The sequence below is a fragment of the Lepidochelys kempii genome, chromosome 4 (assembly GCF_965140285.1).
Source record: "Lepidochelys kempii isolate rLepKem1 chromosome 4, rLepKem1.hap1, whole genome shotgun sequence".
In the NCBI taxonomy this organism is placed as follows: Eukaryota; Metazoa; Chordata; order Testudines; family Cheloniidae; genus Lepidochelys; species Lepidochelys kempii.
Genome location: NC_136383.1, coordinates 37,786,893 through 37,802,984, shown reverse-complemented (window position 1 = coordinate 37,802,984; position 16,092 = coordinate 37,786,893). Strand labels below are relative to the sequence as shown.

The following is a 16,092-nucleotide window of genomic DNA, read 5'->3' as shown; positions in this document are numbered from 1 at the left end:
GAAACTATCCACTCAGAATGCAGTTCTCTCATGTCAGTGGGACTGTCAAGGTTCAATTTTGAATTTCCCAGCTTTTCTCAAGGTGCCAACACCTTAATTTACTGAAACCTTGGTTTGTTTTTGTAAAGTGCATACACTCTTGGCTGTGTGTAGTACAGTGTCACTGGAATTGCAAGTATAATTTAGGTGTGCAGTCACACACATTCGTGTGTCTTTTTTTTTTTTTTTTTAAATCAGGAACTTTAATATTTAAACAAATCACAAAAAGGGCCATTATAATTTTGGTTTCCACTCCAGTGGGCAATCTCAGTGGGAAGATGAAGGATTAAATAAATGTGGATTTATCACTTCTGGATAGAAATGTCAATTAAAGTAGAACAGGGTTGGGATACTTGTACTGTTGCTGCATCTGCTGTTCTGGGAATTGAGCACATGAGTCGGCAGGGTGGCAATCTGAAGCTGTTGACAAATACCAAATTTTGTTAAAATTTTAAGTGTAAAAAAAACTTGGAATATAATTGCATTTACCGCATCCCTTAATTACAGGAAGAAACTTTTTTTTACATGTGTAGATACTGGTAGTTTTGACTTTTCCATCTAGAAGTGTAATTTTTGATGCCAGGCATTTCCCTCAAGAATTCATTCATTCATTCTTAAATTGAAAAAAAAACCTGAATAGTGGCTCATGTGCATTGAATTAAATATTTTTAGGACTTTTACAACAAAAATCTTTTAAAAATATTACACATTTATATATAAAAAATTAGAAAAATGCCAAATGGAATAGGCATCTCTCACGAAGGAAAGAAATAAACAAATATACAGTAAGTACAGGCACAAGAAAATTATAAACCTAGTAATGAATTCACTTTATAACAGGTCAGTCTGGACCTGGCTGGAAACTTCTTGTGTACATTTATTCTGCAAGTCATCCGATTAGCCAAGTAGACTGTTTTTCTTTGTGTTCCTGTATCTGTAACATCCCACACTTTTGCCAGTCGTTCTGTTCACTTCAGTGCAGAACATTCCTATTAGAATCTAACAACTGCTGTCCTGCCAGCTGTTAGCAATTATTAAAATGATCACACTGACGGTCTTCATAAGTAGGTGAAATGGAAGCTTAGGTAAAATTTTGGCAGAAGACTTGTGGTGGTGGTGGTGAGTTAGTTGAAGAATATAGAGAACTCCTAAATTCCTAAATACCGTATGAGGTCATTTTCTTAAAATTTACCACCTATGCTAGATGCTGGACTTAGCAAAAGAGGGCCAGATCCTCAGCTGGTGTAAACCAGTGTAGCTCCACTGAAGTCAGCATAGCTTTGCTAACTTTCACCAGCCAAGGATCTGGCCCAATGTCTTCTGTGTACACAGACAGCCCATACTGACTTCCCTACAACCTATGTGCATCTGGTCTGAGTTGGAAGGACCACCTGAGAAGGTTTTTTCAATTTCAGCATCCATTCAGTCTTTGGATTCCCTGCTGAGACTTCCATCAGGGTGGTAGCTTTGTGTGATGTGGACACTTGTTCAATAGATACTGGACTAAGAATACAAACTTACTTCATGCAGGTGGCCAAACAGTTGCCAGCACCAAGCCACATGATATTTGCAACCTCGAGCAGAAAGGCTGTGGGTCCCTTTACCAATCTCTTCAGCCATCCTCTAACCCCATAATTTTTCTTTTTGGGCTTGTCCCATATTGTCTGTGGGGTCTGATCCAAAGCCCATTGAAGTCAGTGAAAAGAGTTCCTCAATTAGATTTTGTTCAGGGCCATAAAAATATCATGCCTGGACAGCACAAGGTTTTTTTCTGGCTAGCAAGATATATAAACGTACAGGATGAATACAAAGAATCTTAAAAAATCTGGAACACCATAGCAATCCTTCTTTTAGCCTAACTGTTAAGCTTTGCTCAAATATTAAGGGATCCCATGAGCAAAGTTAGGCTATTGTCTTCAGACCCTTTAAAGATTCCTTGACTTCAGCCTGGGTGTTCATATACCCCTAGTGATCCAAGAAGAAAAAAACTCTCTCATTCCCCGCAACATATGATTTAAATTGGAAATTGTTTTTTTTTTAAAAGAACTTCTCCAGATATAGATATATAATTTTTATTGACATTATTCAAGTGGAGAAAAAAGAATTGTGCGGGGGCCAGATTCTTCTGTCGTTGTTCACACACCACTCTGACTGCAGTGGGACTCACTCATGCGTAAGAACTACAGAATTGCACTGTCTGTTTATTCTTTATTGCATCTTGTTGTTTAATATTTATATTGCAGTAGTACCTTCTATTTAACTCATGGGCGTTAAAAAAAAAAATTAAATTGACAGCAGTCTGGGATACGTATTGTTAACTTTGTCCATCGAGACTAGATTCCTATGTGGAAATCACTGAAACACCACATATGACCAGACATATCTATGTTAGATTAAGCTATTTATGGATATTAAATTCCCAGTGATTTTCTTTTGGGATTTTGGTGCCATGAAGAGTTCAGTCTCTAAACAAATGGACAATTTAGCTTACGAGGATTTAGGGAAAATTTACAATTTTGTTTACACAATTGCATGAAAATCAGGTTAATCTGTTTATACCACCAGCAGAATAAAAGGTTGTTACTGTGTATTTGTAACAGGCAGCAGAATGCGCTGGAAAGTTGTTTATCTTCCATTCTTCATTGCCGACTGCTGAAGCACCAGGGAAGCTAAAAAACAGAGATGACAAAAAACTGATCAATACGGATAAAGAGAAGGTATTTCCTATTTAGAACTTACAATGATTTGAGAAGAAAATTGCGATGATTTTTGTTGTTAGGTTTCTTCAAAGAATGGGGTAAATTTCGATAACTGCATATTAATTACTTTTATAAAGTTTATTATGTTCCCATCATCCTGGTGCATGAGTACTATTTATCTAATTAACTCACATTAATGTCAATCCTAAATCAACAACAAAGTAATACTGCCCTAAATCATAGAATCACAGAATATCAGGGTTGGAAGGGACCTCAGGAGGTCATCTAGTCCAACCCCCTGCTCAAAGCAGAACCAATCCCCAACTAAATTATCCCAGCCAGGGCTTTGTCAAGCCTGACCTTAAAAACCTCTAAGGAAGGAGATTCCACCACCTCCCTAGGTAACCCATTCCAGTGCTTCACCACTCTCCCAGTGAAAAAGTTTTTCCTAATATACGACCTAAACCTCCCCCACTGCAACTTGAGACCATTACTCCTTGTTCTGTCATCTGCTACCACTGAGAACAGTCTAGCTCCATCCTCTTTGGAATCCCCTTTCAGGTAGTTGAAAGCAGCTATCAAATCCCCTCTACACCATAAATGAAGCCTGCACAAGGAAAAAAAAAACAAAACGCCATTCCCTTAACAAGAAATTTTGCTTACTGTTAACTCAGTGCTTTTTTTCCTCCAAAAACTTATGTTGAATCTCAGCATTTTGATGCAGTTTCCTAGAGCAAAGATGACCAGATAGTGGCTGGCATAGGTTTTAGGATCCCTGGCCTAGTTCTCTACCTTAAAAGTTGAACTTCAGTGCTATCTGTACCTGTCCTGGGCTTCTGCGTGACACCTCCTTTCTAAATGGCTGCGTGCACACTGGGGTCTGAGGCATCACAAGTCCTAGCTTCCACAATTTGGTAGGCTCTGGGATTCAAAGGGTTCCATGCTCCATTGTGAGCCAGGCTTCCCAGCAACACAAAAGGAATGTGCTCAGTATTGGGCCCCAAGTTCATTTTTTCATTTATGAGACAGGCAAGGAAGGGGCATCGTTTCAGTCGTCTTGGCCCAAAAAAAGGGCATCAAGAAGCAGAGGAATGAAGACACCTTGCCTGAGACACCTTGCCTGCTTCTTGTACCCTCCTATAACCAGACCACAGTCATGCTCCCCTTTCACAGTGATATATGCATCTACATCCAACTGCGTATCCTTTCCATTCCCAACCCATCCAACTCTCTCACACTTCCACACTTTCCAACAAACCCTGGTCTCTACACGAGTTTTTGTTGTGGCACTAGATACTGTTGCAAAACTGCCCCTGTGCTGGTTAGTATGGATCATCCCCCTCCATTTGTGAGCAGGACCTACATTTAGCTAAAAATCGATGGCCGAATTCTGCTCTGCTACATGCATGCAGCTGCCACTGACTTCAGTGGGAGTTGGGTGTCTGAGGGCTAAATTGGGCTCTCAAGAAGTTAGTTTAATTGCATTAGCTGTGTCATTTTTAATTTTTCGAGTAGATGGTTGAATTTTGACATATTCTCAACAATATCTTAGGTGATGTCCAAAGAGAAATTACCATGACTACTTTTTTTTTAATTCTCTGCAGATACTTTTCCAGCCACAGGTGAATTTTTATGAGTCCCTGGCCAGAGATTGTGTGGCTAATGGCTGCTGTGTGAATCTGTTCCTCTTCCCAAACCAGTATGTGGATGTAGCCTCCATGGGTCTTGTCACAATGTACACTGGAGGAACTCTTTACAAATACAACAATTTTCAGGTAAGTGCTAACAAATTCCCTATCTGTCAGATTAGTTGCTAGGAATTTACTGTTTTCTTTCCATTATAAAGGAATATCTAGTCTAGTCTAGCATAAAAAATGAGTGAACCTGAGGAGAGCTTGTGTGTGTCCACTAGTGGGCAGAATGCAAAACTTGGAAGTGACCAGTCAAGCTCAAGTTAAAGACTTTCAAAAACATGTTCAGTCTCTGAAATGAGCTGGTTAGTATCTTAAAATGAACCGTGCTTACTTAAATACATTAAGACATTTGAATGCATTGACTTCTGAGAAGGTACAGCAATCATTGTTGAACATCACAAATGGAAATACTTATGTCCAAAAGGAAATGGACATTCTTTGGAGAAAAATGAGAATCTAATCATTTACTCAAAAAGTTGTGGGTGTTTCCCAGCCATGACAAGACCAACATGCTCAGGATTCATATCTTTCCAGTACAGCAGTTTATAGGGTGAAATTCATCCCAGTGTAGAGGGGACCCATATTTGAGAATTTCTGTAGGCAAAAGGGGATTTTCTCTGTGCTCAAAACTGATCTGCACGTGCATTTTCTTGCTGACCAAGCGGGAAACACACACAATGCACACAGTCCTGGCTGGGGCCTTAAAATCCATCCTCCAGGCACCCATCTGCCAGGAAGGTAATGTCAGTGCAGCAGCTCAGTAGTTGTCAATGGAACGCACCCTGACTCACAGGGTGATCCCTTTTGGGAGTAGAGGAATTCTAAACGTCCAGGATTGTAGGAATGTTTACTGTTGAATTGGATTATTCTTGCACATCCTCATATCTGTTCAAAGGGACATGCAGAATACTGCAGATGGCTCATGTTTAAAGACTACAAGTAAAGAGGAGGATGTTTTACGTACACATCCATTTAAAAACATAAACTGTTTTAAAGACTATGTGGCATTTTTTGCTGTTTGCTGCCATCCAGTGGTGGATGTCAGCTTTGGTTTTGATTTGTGTTTTTAGGTACATTCTGATGGTCCCCAATTCCTGACTGACCTCAGGAAGGACATAGAAAAAAGAACAGGATTTGATGCAATCATGAGGGTTCGCACAAGTACAGGTAACAGTACCCTTTTGGAATAAGAATTAACTTGAGTGCACGTTTCGGTTTTATGCCACCATATTCATAGTTTCCTGGAGAAGAGAATTGTTGAGTGCTAACAAATCATATTATTTTAAATAATAGCATGTTGGAAATTTTGTACATGTTGTTTCTACGATGCCTCGGATTATTTTACACCTTCAGGGCACTTTGCTAGAAATAGAGGTTGAGGGTCTACTTGCAAAAAATGTACATGCCTTTACATTTGAATATGCAGAGTTCTGCTTGAGCATGAAATTAATCTGCACATACAAATACAGATTCTGCTCACATTACACACACCTCAGGAGCTTGGTTTTTATGTAAACCACTTCTATCAGCCGTTGTGCACCCACTTGTTCCCAGGTTTTGTAAAATCCTCTGTTGTAGTGAAAACCTGTTTTTCCAAACAACTATTCTTCCTACAAATGGAGGTATTCCAGGACCAGCTTTAAATAGAGCAGGTGTCCAGAGGGGCACAAACTCTTCTGTGGATGTTGCAGCCCAGCACCAACTCTGCAACAGTCCTTCCTTTACTCTGGCTCAGCTGCCAGATGGGGAGAGAGTCTTCTGTTACCATGCCTCTTTTTGGCAGTGAAACCAGACATGGCGGCCTACCAGAGTACCTGGGGCCGCTCAGATATTGAGGTCACTCTGTAGTTCCACTCTCATCCTGCACAGCATATTGAACATCAATGAATAATGGGTCACAAAGCTACATTGCTTTAAAAAAATTACAAATACAAAAATAATTTTCTTTGATTTGTTATCTGACTCCAGGTTTCAGGGCCACTGACTTCTTTGGTGCCATTTACATGAACAACACCACAGATGTAGAGATGGCAGCAGTAGACTGCGACAAAGCGATAACAGTGGAGTTCAAGCATGATGACAAACTGAATGAAGACAGTGGAGCCTTAATTCAGGTGACAAACGTTATATCTGTGTCATTCCGTTAGATAATGTGCCAGATTTATTTTTCAGTAATAATAAAATACCTCCCACTCATGGGGTGGATGTAGAGTATTGACTTGAGTCAGGCATAATTTAGACAAACTCAGAGCAGTCTTGCCAGTGCCGTTCTGCCAGTTAAGATTCAGAAGCATGTTTTAACGGACAACAAAGTAGCAGTAATGCTATTCCTATACACCTTAAGTAGAGAAGGTCGAATCTGGCCATAAGTGATTGGCCGAAGGTCATTCAAGTAGTCTATGGCAAACCCACATCTGAGTCCTAGACCTCTGCTGTCGCCACCATCTGCATGTAAGTATGACTCCCATTAGGAAACTACGGTCTTTCAGTCAGAATCACAGCCACCTGGCATGTTGTTGCAGGACACCATAATTGGTTGGCCCATAAAGCTCAAAGTTCTTGCAGCCATCTGTCAAGTCATTTCCTCACATGAGGCCAGGGAATTAAGTTCCCCATAAACTTCTGCCAGTGCACCATCCATGGACTCTTAGCAAACACTTCCCAACATGTCAGCTTGCCTAGTAGTTGTGGTGGGCACAAATGAGGACTCAGTTGAAACTTCTAAAATACATTTCATGTTTGACTCCAAAGGTGAATCTCAGAGTATGAACCCATTGCTGTGCCAACACCCTGCTCACTTCTACATTTGTTTCTCATTTTAATATTAAGAGGTAAACGTTTCCATAGGTTCAGATTCCTTTGTTTAAAAGCTTGGTTTTTAATTATAAAAATAATTATGAACATTATTTTAAAATTGTTTTTTAATTATAAAATAATTTCAGGATTTTTTTAAATATTTCTCATCCTTAAAGAAATCCTTACAGAAATAAACTACACCTGGACTAGGAGAGTATCGTCTCCCAAACTTGATTTAAAATAAATTATGTGGAAACATTATTATAAATCAGCAACTATTTGTAAACACATACAAACATTGAGTCAACTTCACTCAGGAAATGGAGTTTCTTTGTTAATTCTCCATTGGCAAGGGTAGGGCTTGGTCCTACTTTTTCCCTAGAGAAGAAGCTCAGAGCGCCTCTCCAGTGCCTGGGATCCCCCGGTAGCCACAAGCATTGGGCGTCCACATGGAAACCTTCTGCCCAAGCGTCCAACTTCCTGCATATCAACTCCCTATGTAGGAACCATGTTTACCAGGGACTCTGCCCACCAGGAAATTGCATATAATGCCCCCTCTCCTGCTAGAGTGGTTATACAGCACAGAGATGGAAGTTGTACAAGATTGTACTGCAAGTTGGGTTGGGGGGTTTTTGTCTGTGTGTGTAGTCTATGCCTCCTGTTCAACCCCATCACTTTGCAAGACCGTGCCTGACCTAGTCTCGGAGGAGCCCTGTGGAGCCTCCCATGACAGAAGGCCCGTCAGATTGGGGGTGATTGGGAAGCATGTTCTGGAGATGTAGGACTTCCTCCCTGCCTGGAACCGCAGGCATTCATGGAAGTGGAAGGGGAGGATGGGGATCCTTGTCAGGAGCGAATGGATGCACATCTAACGCATATGAAATTGAATAGTTGGGAGCGCTCTGCTAGCCAAGGCTGATGCCATCGCTGCTTATGCTTTAGCAGTAAAGTTAATATCTGTTCCCAATAATCTGTCAATGGGGGTATTCTTGGAAGTTTAGATTTAAAAGCTGATTAGGGTTCAGAATTTTCTGCCTTTAAACTTATTGGCGATGCTTGTGATACATCCATCTAAGGAATGTAACTATCCCTCAGTGTTATCAATGAGAAATTGTCACCAATTATTATAGCTGTTTATTCGTGACTTCTCTTTTTAACCCCCCAGAAAATGTGACCGCTTATGATCTTCAAAGCTAAACCACAAAATTACCTAAACTGTTATTTTTGCGGTTTTCCTTTTGTCATGCTCCTAGAAACATAATGTATGACTCAGTAGTTAATCCTTGGGTAAATACAGTTCTATAAAACATAACAGGCCTTGTGTGAAGTAATTTCCTAGGGCCACGGTACAATATTGACACTGGCTGTACATTCCTTGTAGACTTTAATTTTACATCTCCATTTCAAATGGGAGCTGTTCATAAAGGGTCTGATCCAAGCACACTGAAGTCAATGCAGTCTTTCCATTTACTTTAGTGGGCTTTGGATTAGGCCCATAAAGAACAAAACAGTGAGTTTCATTCATATTGGTGCATTGTGAAAAGCATTACAAGGTACAATATCCTGATTAATACGATGCAGGAAATGTGTTTGCCAAAAAAAGAAATCCTGTTCTCAGTTCCTTTCTTATTCCATACCAGTTCCCCTAAATACTAGCACCATATTTAAACAAAATAGAATCAGATTCCAGTGCAGTAAATCAGAATGATAAAAAGCACTCAAGTGTTAGAGAACAGCTTAACTTTTTGAGATTGTCTTATTAATCTTTTCCTCATATTCTTTTCCTTCCTCCCCTTTTTTTATCATGTGGTGACAGCAATAATGTGATGTGTCGAATAGTTGTCAGATAGCTTCTGCCTATTTTGTGGCATGTATTCATTTACAGTTACTTGCTGAAATGTTTTCTTTAATAAAGTTTTTCAAAAATTAAACAGTTAAAACCTTGTGACTTTCTAAAACAAAGTTGCTGCCAGTTCTTGCTGTTTTCCAATGATGTCATCTGTCTGTGGCGCCATGAGAGCAGCAAGCTTTTTAATCACTCCTGTTGTTGTTGTGTAAATTTTAAGATTAGTTGCTTCTCTGATGGGTTTACACATCAGTGTATTTACATTATGAATGTTGAGGAAATTGTTCCTAAAGCTCATTAACATCTGATGAATGTTGCTAGTCCCGCCTCGCATAAAGCATCTATTATTGCTGTCTTATGTTGAAAGTGCCGAAGACCAGTCGATGGTGGGTTTTTTTGTTTTATACTAAAATAAAGTTAACTGTGGTGAAAACTAGAACTTCTCTTATCATTGCAGTGTGCTGTACTTTACACTTCGATAAGTGGGCAAAGACGACTCCGCGTACACAATATTGGCTTAAACTGTAGTTCCCAGTTAACAGATCTCTACAAGAGTTGTGAAACTGATGCACTTATAAACTTCTTTGCTAAATCAGGTACATTTATGAACTGTCACTTATATTTTTTTTCTAAAACAAAAATATACATATGGAGCGTGATTCTCCTTTAATTTAGACTAGTGCAAATCTGGAGTTACACCAGTGTACGACAGAGAAGAGGTTCAGGACCATATATTTTCTAAGCAGCAGACACAGCTTTTTGTATCTGGAATATACTTAGACAAAGTTCTTAAATATTGTTGAGTTATTTGTAAGTCAGGCAGCTGAAACAGATAGTGACTTAAAATAGCTGCAGAAATAATTTTACTTGCTTTCTTTAATATTATATGCAGGTTAAATATGGGCCTCTGAAACAAAGTTTTTTATGTCTAATTAACTTTAGGATGATCTTTTCTTTATTCTGTAATGGTAGCTTTCAAAGCCATTCTAAGCCAGCCCTTGAAGACAATCAGAGAGATCCTGGTGAGTCAGACTGCTCGTATGTTGGCATGTTACAGAAGGAATTGTGCCAGCCCATCTGCAGTAAGCCAGGTAAGATGCAGTCCAAGGAAAACGCTCTGTATCGGAACTTGAACCTGAGATAAATAACTTTGCAACATTGCAAAAGCAGTGATGCCACAGATTAAAATTTCAGAGTAAGGTTTAACTTCCTTTCATTCTCCAGAGGGAGTTTTTTCTCTTTATCCCCCCCCCCTTTTTTTTAAAAAAGAAAAGCAGTGATTGGTTACATTTGAAGTGATGGGTTTTAAATAAGAGTTCTGAAAGTGCATGGTATTTCTCATTATCAGATATTTGACTTATTACAACCATCTGTCACCCACTAACCCCTCTTTTTGTCCTATGACTACAAGGGTGTTATCAGGCCACTTCACCTTGAACGGTCCCTTAGAATATGTGCAAACTGCTTATGCTAAACTAACTGTTTGACCTTGTATTTAGCTGTGACACACAAAGTACCTTTCCCAGACCTGAAGAACAGCTCTGTGTAGCTCAAAAACCTGTATTTAGCAAATGGTGTAATGCTAACCATAGAGCAATATGTAGGTGAGGAGGGAAGTTTGAATTCCCTAGCTTGGAAGTTCTTTAATGTTGCCAGCCAAGGAGCAGCTAGTCTAAAAAGGGTTTTCCCCGGCTTTCCCCAAAACCCTATACTGATAAAACACTGATGACACACTGCTTGTTTGTAGTTGCCAGCAGGGTTTTAGTACCAGTGTAGTAATCAATCACACTCTGGAGTTGAATCCAGGTTGAATGAAAAGCTACTTTAACTTGTAAAGAGAAGGGTCATACTTTTCACAATACTGTGTGGTGATCTACTCTGAAGGTAAAGTAGAATCATAGGACTGGAAGGGGCCTCGAGAGGTCTAGTCCAGTCCCCTGCACTCATGGCAGGACTAAGTATTATCTAGACCATCCCTGACAGGTGTTTATCTAACTTGCTCTTAAAAATCTGCAATGATACTGATTCCACAATCTCCCTAGGCAATTTATTCCAGTGCTTAACCACCCTAACAGGAAATTTTTCCTAATGTCCCACCTAAACCTCCCATGCTGCAATTTAAGCCCCTTGCTTCTTGTCCTATCCTCAGAGGTTAAGAAGAACAATTCTTCTCCCTCCTCCTCCTAACAACCTTTTATGTACTTGAAAACTGTTATGTCCCCTCTCAGTCCTCTCTTTTCCATACTAAACAAACCCATTTTTTTCAATCTTCCCTCAGAGGTCATGTTTTCTAGACCTTTAATCATTTTTGTTGCTCTTCTCTGGAATTTCTCCAGTTTGTCCACATCTTTCCTGAAATGTGGTGCCCAGAACTGGACACAATACTCCAGTTGAGGCCTAATCAGTAGTGATTAGACAGGACATGTGAGGCAGTTTGTCTGCTTTAAATGCTTTTTCTGTATATAGTAGATTCAGGGTATCTGTGCCTCTACAGCGTGGTCCAGTGGAGAAGGCTCAGAACTGGGGATTTGAGACCTAGGCTCTGTTCCTGGTTTCCCCATTGGCCTGCTGGGTGACCTTAGGCAAGTCACTTAATAGTTCTGTGCCTCAGTTTTCCCATCTAAAACTGGGTGTTATATTATATTTCATTGCAGAGTTACATAATTAACGTATCTTTGTTTTCTTCCTTGAGGTGGAACCTATCAATTTAACTGACTGCTGATTACACTCACTAATAAGATTATAACTGTTGCTTTATTTAAAGCATTTATTCAGGTTAAGTCACTCAGTGCCCATTTATACATTAAGAATGTTTGTAACCACACTGGCATTTTAAATGTTTTAAACTGATTTACAACAGGCTGATGTTTTATTCTGAGCATCACATTTTCATACAAGTACACCAAATACTGCATTCTATGACCAAGTGTACATTAGAATAACATCCTGCTCTCGTTACCCACTCACCTTCCGACTTGTTTATGATTAATGTAATATTGTTCTACATCCTTCACTTAGAAAATTGGGTTGGGGTAGAGAGCTGAAGTAACTTCTCCTGCATTTTATTAGTGCTTAATTAACGATTCCAAATATATTTCATAATTGACATATCTTAAAAATAAATGGTAAGATAGTATACTTAGAAGCAGCTTATAAATCCAATAGTAGACTGAGTATATTAAATAACAAGAACTTTGTCTTTCAGCTTATCCTTCCTGATGCGATGAAGGTGCTACCGGTTTATATTAATTGTTTATTAAAAAGTTGCGTGCTAGTTGGCAGACCGGAAATTCCAACCGATGAAAGAGCTTATCATAGGCAGTTGGTCATGTCTATGGATGTTGCTGACACCCAGTTGTTTTTCTATCCACAGCTTCTGCCAATTGTAAGTATACATTAGCAGTGAATCTTTTCTAGTGGGGAAAGGCTATTTTTACAGGTTTTTCAGTAGAAGTGATAAGTGGCTTAGACATATAGAAGGCTCTTTATATATTGAGTGATTCCATGTTGTAGAGGTACTTTCTTGCTTTTGTGTAGTCTTCCGCTGATCAAGCAGATTGTCTGAAATTTCAATCAGATTAAAATGACTTGAGAAAGTTACTGACCAGAAGAAATAACTACATGGCACTGAGGACAGTGAGACAGCAGTTTATAGCTGTCTGTATATGCACGGATACAGTCACTTTGACCCAAATGTTTAGATAGTTTGCTAAAGAGTAGATGCTCTTACTCTGCTCAGTAGTGTGATAATAACCTCAATAGATAGTTTCCTTCATGCTGTTTGTTTCTTCTAAATGTCAGTATTAAAGGATGCTTACATTGTTGATTAACAGCTTTATTGGAATTTTAAAAAAATCCTGAATTAGGGGTAGTGAAAGATGACTATCGTTCCACTTATGCACAGGACAGGTAGTTCTGTCTTTCAGAAAGAATTATTATTAAGGGTAGCTCAGTAGCTTAATAGAAAATAACTACAGTAACAATTTATAAGAAGTTTTTTCTCTCTTTTCACTTTGTTCACTTCGTGAATCTGAAAGCACTTTGTATAATCAGTTTCACTGTGTCACCTCAATAGAAAGTCAGTCACTGTTCCCCTTTTGTGTCCTTCAAACAGCACGAGGAGAGAATCTCTTTTTAAAGATGCATTTCAAAACAATAAGAATAGGCAGGAGATTCAGGGGTAGGTAGTACAGCTTCTAAACTGAAATTGACTAGATTATGTTTATGTAAAGGGTAGCTCTACTCTGAAAAGTGGCTGTATTAAAAAAGGTAACTTCTTACCCAGCAGATTCACTCCCTGTGCGTATTCAAAGTAGTGCCTGCTTGCGTCAGTGATAACAGTAAGTTTTTACCACTGTCAGCCCTGCAGAGGCAGTACAGCTATGAGAGAGTGAGCTGGGTTCTTTCCTTGCTTTCAGATCATTCACAGGATTGTTAACTAAATTCCAGTCAGAACTGTGCAACCCAATTGTCTCTGTTTAGACAGTCAGTTACACTAAGGTGCATCAGTGTGGTACAGGTATAATTTAGCAAACCCTTTGGCCTGCAGAATCTCATGGGAGGTGATGTGTGAGCTAGAAAGAACACAGCCTGACTTCAAAAACTTACTAATTGAGATGTAATAAATGTGTTATGACCCTAAAATGCCATTTTTACATAGTTACTTTTTCAGAGTGTAACTCCCCATTAGCAATAGAACTCGACGCTTCTTTATATGACATTCAGCTACACTAAAGAAAAAAAGACTAACTGAATTCACTACTTTTTCCCCTTTGTCCTGCAGCACACTATGGATATAAAGAGTGATGCTTTCCCCACTGCTGTCCGTTGCTCAGAGGAACGTCTGTCTGAAGGAGGGGTATTCTTCTTGGCAAATGGGCTAAATATGTTCTTGTGGCTGGGAGTCAGCGCCCCACCAGAGCTTATTCAAGGGATCTTTAATGTGCCATCCTTTGCACATATTGGCACAGAGGCTGTGAGTATATTGTGGGGGAGTGGGGACTGGGCTGCAGAAAATGTGATTTCTATATAAATGGGAAGCCATTCTGTTGGGAAATTTAATTTCCAAATAAATAAGTGGTCCAATGGTTACACCACTAAGGTCATAACTTTGGATTGAAAGAAGAGCGTAGGTAGTTTAAGAGTCTCTCTTTCTGTGCTGGTCACCCATTGAGGGCACAGAGACAATACTCTGTGATTTAGGTGACCAGCAATCCAACAGGAATAGCAGCCACTGGACAGTTCACAAAGGGCTGAAAATGAGCAAATACTTCTGAATAATTAATACATTTGATGAAATGGTCTTAATTGATTTCTAACCAAATCAGTGATTAAGGCTCTAATTCAGCTGCTTTGGATTGCATTGTCTTATGGGCACCCAGTGGCCCTAAACTAGGCAGATCTATTCCCCAGAGGATCCCCTTACATAACGAAGCCTTGGATGATGTAGTCCAGCCAGAGTAGCTCCTACATTACTAACCCCGCCCCCCAGGGGTACTAGCATGGGGGTGCGGCTGGGCAAAGGGCTCCCTTGTGCCCTACTGATCCCCGACAGCTGTAATAGCCCCTCATGACTAGCCTTTGGCAGCCAATGCAGGTTAGAGCACCATTTAGGCTTCTTTAAACTGCTGGATGACTGTGACCAACTCAACACACCGTGATCAAAGGAGCACAGAAGACCACTTTCTTTCACTACCCTCTCAACTCAGCTGAGGATCTGCCCCCAAATTCATAATCATATTAGTAATGAGTAGTTAAGCCAGCTTAGCCTTTAAGTTGCCTTATGAGGACACTATAACACACAATGCTAGATTTGCAAGGGTCAACACAAATCTGCAACTTCAAGTACTAGTTCACAGTCCAACTGCTTTGCACAGTGTTACTGGAGAAAAGGTACCACAAATCAGCTTCAGAATTTTCCACAAAGCCCAATTATTTGTCTGTCTAGCATGGGGTCGTTTTTTCCCTTTTGAGGAGATTGTGATGGCGGGGCAGGAGCATGGATTTTAGCAAGTGGGCTACTGCCTGGGGAGTGACTGCCATTCCACCACACTGCTGCTGCATAAATTCAGATCTAGTTGGCCCTCTTCCAGGCATCCCCCCAAAACCTCTTTTGCAGAAATCACTTCAGAGCTGGTGCAAGTCCTTCCAGGAGCCACAGGGCAAAGTGGTCATTGCATCACTACGGCACCTGCTGTGCTTGTGCAATTTTACTACTGGTGTTTAGTGGTAGAAAGCTCTGCTCCAAACCTCAACTTCTGCATGACTTTACCCTGAGAAAAAATGCTATATGTTTGTTCATGGTGATAATGGAGAGTACATTTCCCTTTCATTCTAATGGATGGTAATAGATCCATACAGTGGATGGAATTATTTTTGAAATTGCCTGCACCAAAAAACCCTAGCATATTGATTAAGCATAGTGAGGCAGAGTTAAGGTAACAGTGGAAAAACCTTAGCTCTGAACTTCTTCCCTCTTGTGACAACACTATGTTCAACTTTGAATGTCATTTTTCTTTTTCATGTAACTGCTATGGGTTGGGTATTAAGTAACCCTCCTGTTGGTTTTCCCATTGGAAAACTGATATTTCATTGAAGGCATACAGTTACTCATCTGTTTATATCTGGCCATTGGTACATCTTCCTGTTTGAAATGGGAACTGGTTACACCTTTCACAATCTGCCAGTATAATTTTGTGCGGTCTTGGACAGCCTCTTCTACACAGCCCTCAATGTTTAGTCACTAATGTTAGCATTGACTCTACTAGTGGTAGGTGTGTATAGCCATGTAACCATTTCATCACCTCTTACTTCTGTTATTAGACACTACTCCCTGAAGTGGACAACCTCTATTCTAAGAAGCTCAGATCAATAATGGATTACATCCAGAGCAACAGACCTTACTCCATGAAGGTAGGAGAGAAAATGAGAGTGACTTTATTTTACTTCAAAAAACTAATTCCTCTTGTCCTAAAGAATATTTGTGCAATGCTGGCTTTGACTGGAAATTTGTAGCAAA

General features: G+C 39.8%; 1 protein-coding gene across 2 annotated transcripts in view; it reads left to right on the top strand.

The window, feature by feature from the left end:
- SEC24D (SEC24 homolog D, COPII component) overlaps positions 1-16,092 on the top strand; it is a 95,070-nt gene that overhangs the window by 76,118 nt on the left and 2,860 nt on the right. For both annotated transcript variants that reach the window (XM_073340990.2, XM_073340991.1), the window contains 9 exons: positions 2,640-2,756; positions 4,343-4,513; positions 5,503-5,599; positions 6,401-6,546; positions 9,532-9,670; positions 10,047-10,165; positions 12,280-12,459; positions 13,858-14,049; positions 15,897-15,986. In XM_073340990.2, the coding sequence (XP_073197091.1) occupies positions 2,640-2,756; positions 4,343-4,513; positions 5,503-5,599; positions 6,401-6,546; positions 9,532-9,670; positions 10,047-10,165; positions 12,280-12,459; positions 13,858-14,049; positions 15,897-15,986 (1,251 nt within the window). The remainder of the gene's footprint in view (positions 1-2,639; positions 2,757-4,342; positions 4,514-5,502; positions 5,600-6,400; positions 6,547-9,531; positions 9,671-10,046; positions 10,166-12,279; positions 12,460-13,857; positions 14,050-15,896; positions 15,987-16,092) is intronic.